Source organism: Tachysurus vachellii, chromosome 21, assembly GCF_030014155.1.
Source record: "Tachysurus vachellii isolate PV-2020 chromosome 21, HZAU_Pvac_v1, whole genome shotgun sequence".
NCBI lineage: Eukaryota > Metazoa > Chordata > Actinopteri > Siluriformes > Bagridae > Tachysurus > Tachysurus vachellii.
The window spans coordinates 18,309,265-18,316,764 of NC_083480.1; the positions used below are offsets into that span (position 1 = coordinate 18,309,265).

Here is a 7,500-nt window from a genome sequence, read left to right on the forward strand (position 1 = left end):
AAATCAGAGCTACACCGACACTCACCTCGTCACACCGACAGTCACCTCGTCACCCCGACAGTCACCTCGTCACCCCGACAGTCACCTCGTCACCCCGACACTCACCTCGTCACCCCGACACTCACCTCGTCACCCCGACACTCACCTCGTCACCCCGACAGTCACCTCGTCACCCCGACAGTCACCTCGTCACCCCGACAGTCACCTCGTCACCCCGACAGTCACCTCGTCACCCCGACAGTCACCTCGTCACCCCGACAGTCACCTCGTCACCCCGACACTCACCTCGTCACCCCGACACTCACCTCGTCACACCGACACTCACCTCGTCACACCGACACCACTATAAAGTATATAATGTCTTCTGTGTTTGTGCAGATGGTGACTATGGAGCCGGGGTTCCTGTTCCTGGGCTCTAGACTGGGGAACTCTCTGCTGCTGAAGTACACAGAGAAACTGCAGGAGGGCGCCACGGATGACGGCAAAGAGAAGGAGCGAGACAAGGAGAAGGACAAACAGGTCACTGGGGGCGTGTCCTAAACCGCATAAATACTATATAGGTCACATAAACACTATCATCAATCCACTGTGTGTCTCACTCTGATCCTGACTCGGTGACTTGCTCTTGTGTCTTGAGCAGGAAGAGCCACCAAATAAGAAGAAGCGCGTTGACTCGAGCACTAACTGGACAGGTGTGTGTGCCAGTGTGTGTGCGCACGTGAGTGTGTGTATATATATATCTCATTATCATACTAAACTCGTGTGTGTGTGTGTGTGGCAGGAAAGGCCTCCATGTTGGATGAACTGGATGAGATTGAGGTTTATGGCAGTGAAGCTCAGTCAGGCACTCAGCTGGCCACCTACACCTTTGAGGTGAGTTTGTACATGTGTGTGTGACTGAGACGTGTGTGTGTGTGTGTGTGTGAGACTCTGAGAAGTGTGTGTGTGTGACAGACGTGTGTGTGTGTGTGTGACTCTGAGAAGTGTGTGTGTGTGTGTGTGAGACTCTGAGAAGTGTGTGTGTGTGACTGAGATGTGTTTGTGTTTGACTCTGAGACGTGTGTGTGTGTGTGTGACTCTGAGACGTGTGTGTGTGTGTGTGTGACTCTGAGAAGTGTGTGTGTGTGTGTGTGACTGAGATGTGTTTGTGTGTGACTCTGAGAAGTGTGTGTGTGACTGAGATGTGTTTGTGTGTGACTCTGAGACGTGTGTGTGTGTGACTCTGAGGTGTGTGTGTGTGTGACTCTGAGATGTGTGTGTGTGACTCTGAGAAGTGTGTGTGTGTGTGTGTGACTGAGATGTGTGTGTGTGTGACTGAGATGTGTGTGTGTGTGTGACTGAGATGTGTGTGTGTGTGTGACTGAGATGTGTGTGTGTGTGTGACTGAGATGTGTGTGTGTGTGTGACTGAGATGTGTGTGTGTGTGTGACTGAGATGTGTGTGTGTGTGTGACTGAGATGTGTTTGTGTGTGACTGAGATGTGTTTGTGTGTGACTGAGACGTGTTTGTGTGTGACTCTGAGATGTGTGTGTGTGTGACTCTGAGACGTGTGTGTGTGTGTGTGTGACTGACTCTGAGACGTGTGTGTGTGACTCTGAGACGTGTGTGTGTGACTCTGAGACGTGTGTGTGTGACTCTGAGACGTGTGTGTGACTCTGAGACGTGTGTGTGACTCTGAGACGTGTGTGTGACTCTGAGACGTGTGTGTGACTCTGAGACGTGTGTGTGACTCTGAGACGTGTGTGTGACTCTGAGACGTGTGTGTGACTCTGAGACGTGTGTGTGACTCTGAGACGTGTGTGTGACTCTGAGACGTGTGTGTGACTCTGAGACGTGTGTGTGTGTGACTCTGAGACGTGTGTGTGTGACTCTGAGACGTGTGTGTGTGACTCTGAGACGTGTGTGTGTGACTCTGAGACGTGTGTGTGTGACTCTGAGACGTGTGTGTGTGACTCTGAGACGTGTGTGTGTGTGACTCTGAGACGTGTGTGTGTGTGTGACTCTGAGACGTGTGTGTGTGTGACTCTGAGACGTGTGTGTGTGTGACTCTGAGACGTGTGTGTGTGACTCTGAGACGTGTGTGTGTGTGACTCTGAGACGTGTGTGTGTGTGACTCTGAGACGTGTGTGTGTGTGACTCTGAGACGTGTGTGTGTGTGACTCTGAGACGTGTGTGTGACTCTGAGACGTGTGTGTGACTCTGAGACGTGTGTGTGTGTGACTCTGAGACGTGTGTGTGTGTGACTCTGAGACGTGTGTGTGTGACTCTGAGACGTGTGTGTGTGTGACTCTGAGACGTGTGTGTGTGTGACTCTGAGACGTGTGTGTGTGTGTGACTCTGAGACGTGTGTGTGTGTGTGACTCTGAGACGTGTGTGTGTGTGACTCTGAGACGTGTGTGTGTGTGTGACTCTGAGACGTGTGTGTGTGTGTGACTCTGAGACGTGTGTGTGTGTGTGACTCTGAGACGTGTGTGTGTGTGTGACTCTGAGACGTGTGTGTGTGTGTGACTCTGAGACGTGTGTGTGTGACTCTGAGACGTGTGTGTGTGTGACTCTGAGACGTGTGTGTGTGACTCTGAGACGTGTGTGTGTGACTCTGAGACGTGTGTGTGTGACTCTGAGACGTGTGTGTGTGACTCTGAGACGTGTGTGTGTGTGACTCTGAGACGTGTGTGTGTGACTCTGAGACGTGTGTGTGTGACTCTGAGACGTGTGTGTGTGACTCTGAGACGTGTGTGTGTGACTCTGAGACGTGTGTGTGTGACTCTGAGACGTGTGTGTGTGACTCTGAGACGTGTGTGTGTGACTCTGAGACGTGTGTGTGTGTGACTCTGAGACGTGTGTGTGTGTGACTCTGAGACGTGTGTGTGTGTGACTCTGAGACGTGTGTGTGTGTGACTCTGAGACGTGTGTGTGTGACTCTGAGACGTGTGTGTGTGACTCTGAGACGTGTGTGTGTGTGACTCTGAGACGTGTGTGTGTGTGACTCTGAGACGTGTGTGTGTGTGACTCTGAGACGTGTGTGTGTGTGTGACTCTGAGACGTGTGTGTGTGTGACTCTGAGACGTGTGTGTGTGTGACTCTGAGACGTGTGTGTGTGTGACTCTGAGACGTGTGTGTGTGTGACTCTGAGACGTGTGTGTGTGTGACTCTGAGACGTGTGTGTGTGTGACTCTGAGACGTGTGTGTGTGACTCTGAGACGTGTGTGTGTGTGACTCTGAGACGTGTGTGTGTGACTCTGAGACGTGTGTGTGTGACTCTGAGACGTGTGTGTGTGTGACTCTGAGACGTGTGTGTGTGTGACTCTGAGACGTGTGTGTGTGTGTGACTCTGAGACGTGTGTGTGTGTGACTCTGAGACGTGTGTGTGTGTGACTCTGAGACGTGTGTGTGTGTGACTCTGAGACGTGTGTGTGTGTGACTCTGAGACGTGTGTGTGTGTGACTCTGAGACGTGTGTGTGTGTGACTCTGAGACGTGTGTGTGTGTGACTCTGAGACGTGTGTGTGTGAGTCTGTGAGTCGTGTGTGTGTGTGACTCTGAGACGTGTGTGTGTGTGTGACTCTGAGATGTGTGTGTGTGACTCTGAGACGTGTGTGTGTGTGACTGAAGTGTGTGTGTGTGACTCTGAGATGTGTGTGTGATTCTGAGACGTGTGATGTGCTGAGACGTGTGTGACTCTGAGAGGACGTGTGTGTGTGATCTGAGACGTGTGTGTGACGTGTGACTGACGTTTGTGTGTGTGTGTGACTCTGCAGAGTGTGTGTGTGTGACTCTGAGACGTGTGTGTGTGTGACTGAGATGTGTTTGTGTGTGACTGTGAGACGTGTTTGGTGTGTGACTCTGAGCTGTGTGTGTGTGTGACTCTGAGACGTGTGTGTGTGTGTGGTGACTGACTCTGAGAGTGTGTGTGTGACTCTGAGATGTGTGTGTGTGACTCTGAGACGTGTGTGTGTGACTCTGAGACGTGTGTGTGACTCTGAGACGGGTGTGTGACTCTGAGACTTGTGTGTGTGACTCTGAGACGTGTGTGTGTGACTCTGAGACGTGTGTGTGTGACTCTGAGACGTGTGTGTGTGACTCTGAGACGTGTGTGTGTGTGACTCTGAGACGTGTGTGTGTGTGACTCTGAGACGTGTGTGTGTGTGACTCTGAGACGTGTGTGTGTGTGACTCTGAGACGTGTGTGTGTGTGACTCTGAGACGTGTGTGTGTGTGACTCTGAGACGTGTGTGTGTGTGACTCTGAGACGTGTGTGTGTGTGACTCTGAGACGTGTGTGTGTGTGACTCTGAGACGTGTGTGTGTGTGACTCTGAGACGTGTGTGTGTGTGACTCTGAGACGTGTGTGTGTGACTCTGAGACGTGTGTGTGTGTGTGACTCTGAGACGTGTGTGTGTGTGACTCTGAGACGTGTGTGTGTGTGACTCTGAGACGTGTGTGTGTGTGACTCTGAGACGTGTGTGTGACTCTGAGACGTGTGTGTGACTCTGAGACGTGTGTGTGTGACTCTGAGACGTGTGTGTGTGTGTGACTCTGAGACGTGTGTGTGTGTGACTCTGAGACGTGTGTGTGTGTGACTCTGAGACGTGTGTGTGACTCTGAGACGTGTGTGTGACTCTGAGACGTGTGTGTGTGTGTGACTCTGAGACGTGTGTGTGTGTGTGACTCTGAGACGTGTGTGTGTGTGTGACTCTGAGACGTGTGTGTGTGTGTGACTCTGAGACGTGTGTGTGTGTGTGACTCTGAGACGTGTGTGTGTGTGTGTGACTCTGAGACGTGTGTGTGTGTGTGACTCTGAGACGTGTGTGTGTGTGTGACTCTGAGACGTGTGTGTGTGTGTGACTCTGAGACGTGTGTGTGTGTGACTCTGAGACGTGTGTGTGTGTGTGACTCTGAGACGTGTGTGTGTGTGTGACTCTGAGACGTGTGTGTGTGTAACTCTGAGACGTGTGTAACTCTGAGACTTGTGTGTGTGTAACTGAGACGTGTGTGTGTGACTCTGAGATGTGTGTGTGTAACTCTGAGACGTGTGTGTGTGTGTGTGTGACTCTGAGAGGTGTGTGTGTGTGACTCTGAGAGGTGTGTGTGTGTGACTCTGAGAGGTGTGTGTGTGTGTGACTCTGAGACGTGTGTGTGTGTGACTCTGAGACGTGTGTGTGTGTAACTCTGAGACGTGTGTGTGTGTGTGACTCTGAGACGTGTGTGTGTGACTCTGAGACGTGTGTGTGTGACTCTGAGACGTGTGTGTGTGTGACTCTGAGATGTGTGTGTGTGACATCACAGCTTGCTTTTACACTTTTTATGGCCCTGTGTCATGTCGGCTGGTGAACACTGTTTCCTGGCCTGTAGTGACCTCAGTGTGGTGTTGGTGTGTGTCACTCATAGTGTGTTGTGTGTTTTGCAGGTGTGTGACAGCATCCTGAACATCGGGCCGTGTGTGAACGCGTCGATGGGAGAACCTGCCTTCCTTTCTGAAGAGGTGATTGTGCTGTAATAATAATCAGCACATGTCTGATAACTGCTAGGGTTTTAAACTGAAACGATTGTGTCTCCTTCAGTTCCAGAGTAACCCTGAGCCTGACCTGGAGGTGGTGGTGTGCTCCGGATACGGCAAAAACGGTGCCATGTCTGTCCTACAGGTAAACCTTCCCCCCCTGAGGTCTCTCTCCTAGGCCATGACAAGTGGTTACTATGGAAACCGAAGAGACATCTAGTGATTACAGCGTATCTGAGGGACGGTTTTACTGCTCGTGTAAAACCCCCACACTTTAGTAGTGTCGTGTTTTTATGCCTCATGTTTTGTTGTTGTGTTTATATTGTTTACTGTTACAACGTTATGTTGTGGTGTGTGACTTTTTTTGCTAATGTCTGTTATGGTGTTACATCTAGGGCTGGGCGATAAAACGATAACGATACGTATCGCGATAGACACGTGATCGATATCAACAAAAATGTGCACGATAAAACGTTCGATATTTTTATTCTTCGTCAGAAGAAAACGGAGGCTGCGAAGCAAGTTTGGTTGCATTAACAAAGGCACTGCACTCACTCTCTGGTAACCTAGCAACATAGGGAGTGACACGCTAACAGCCAATCATGTAACAGTATTGAGTTTTCCTGCTTGTTGACATTTCTGTCTTAATAACTGAGGGGATTACGATCAGAGGAAGGTTAAGTTTAAAATAAAAAGGTTTAAATGTAATAGATTTTTCTCCTGGTCCTTATTTTAAATGGGCCATAAAAAATATCAATAATTATCGATATCGACCGAAATGTAACACTGATATCGTGATACAGTTTTCAGCCGTATCGCCCAGCCCTAGTTACATCATGTGTTTTTGTTCTGTAATATTGTTACTTTGTGTTGTGTTACATTGTCATGTGGTATATTGTTACTTTCATCAACACACTCAACACACTCATTAACACACTCATCAACACACTCATGTTCTTTTCTAATCCTCATCTTTTTTCTCCAGAGGAGCATCAGACCCCAAGTGGTCACGACCTTTGAACTCCCAGGGTGTCATGACATGTGGACGGTTATCTCTAACGAGGAGAAAGCTGAGCAGGTGTGTGTGTGTGTGTGATTCATCAGCATTAAGTTCTGTCACACAGTAGAATGAAAGCAGCAGCTCCTGTTGCTAATCAGACTTTCCCCCTTTGCTGTTTCTAACAGTTTTATTCCCTGTTCCTCTTTGTCTCGTCAGTCTCCAGCAGAGGGCGAGAGCGAGTCCCAGGAGGACACAGAGAAACAGGAGCTCATTGTGGAAGATGATAAAAATAAACATGGCTTCCTGATCCTGAGCAGAGAAGACTCCACCATGGTGGGGAACTCCAACATGCTTTTAGGTGTTTGCCTGAGCAGCATGACCTCACACACAGACTGTAAATTCAACTGTGTGTGTGTGTGTGTGTTCAGATCCTACAGACGGGGCAGGAGATCATGGAGCTGGACACGAGTGGATTTGCCACTCAGGGCCCCACAGTGTACGCTGGCAACATTGGGGATAATAAATACATCATCCAGGTGTCACCGATGGGCATCAGACTGCTGGAGGGAGGTGAGACAGTGTGATGTAACAGTGACATCACAACGTAAACAAATCACAACGTAAACAAATCACAACGTAAACAAACCAGAAGTAACAGTGTAAAAATATCATAATGTAATATACACCAATGTGGGACTATATGTAACATGGGACTATATGTAACATGGGACTATATGTAACAGGGGACTATATGTAACAGGGACTATATGTAACAGGGACTATATGTAACAGGGACTATATGTAACAGGGACTATATGTAACAGGGACTATATGTAACAGGGACTATATGTAACATTGACTATATGTAACAGGGGACTATATGTAACAGGGACTATATGTAACAGGGACTATATGTAACATGGGACTATATGTAACAGGGGACTATATGTAACATGGGACTATATGTAACATGGGACTATATGTAACATGGGACTATATGTAACAT

The 7,500-nt window shown here is 49.0% G+C and overlaps 1 protein-coding gene across 1 annotated transcript in view; it reads left to right on the plus strand.

The window, feature by feature from the left end:
* Positions 1 to 7,500, plus strand: part of cpsf1 (cleavage and polyadenylation specific factor 1) — a 30,252-nt gene that overhangs the window by 6,670 nt on the left and 16,082 nt on the right. The window contains exons 12-19 of the mRNA XM_060897347.1: positions 379 to 519; positions 641 to 692; positions 782 to 873; positions 5,405 to 5,479; positions 5,559 to 5,639; positions 6,480 to 6,572; positions 6,711 to 6,827; positions 6,923 to 7,064. Coding sequence (XP_060753330.1) covers positions 379 to 519; positions 641 to 692; positions 782 to 873; positions 5,405 to 5,479; positions 5,559 to 5,639; positions 6,480 to 6,572; positions 6,711 to 6,827; positions 6,923 to 7,064 — 793 coding nt within the window. The remainder of the gene's footprint in view (positions 1 to 378; positions 520 to 640; positions 693 to 781; positions 874 to 5,404; positions 5,480 to 5,558; positions 5,640 to 6,479; positions 6,573 to 6,710; positions 6,828 to 6,922; positions 7,065 to 7,500) is intronic.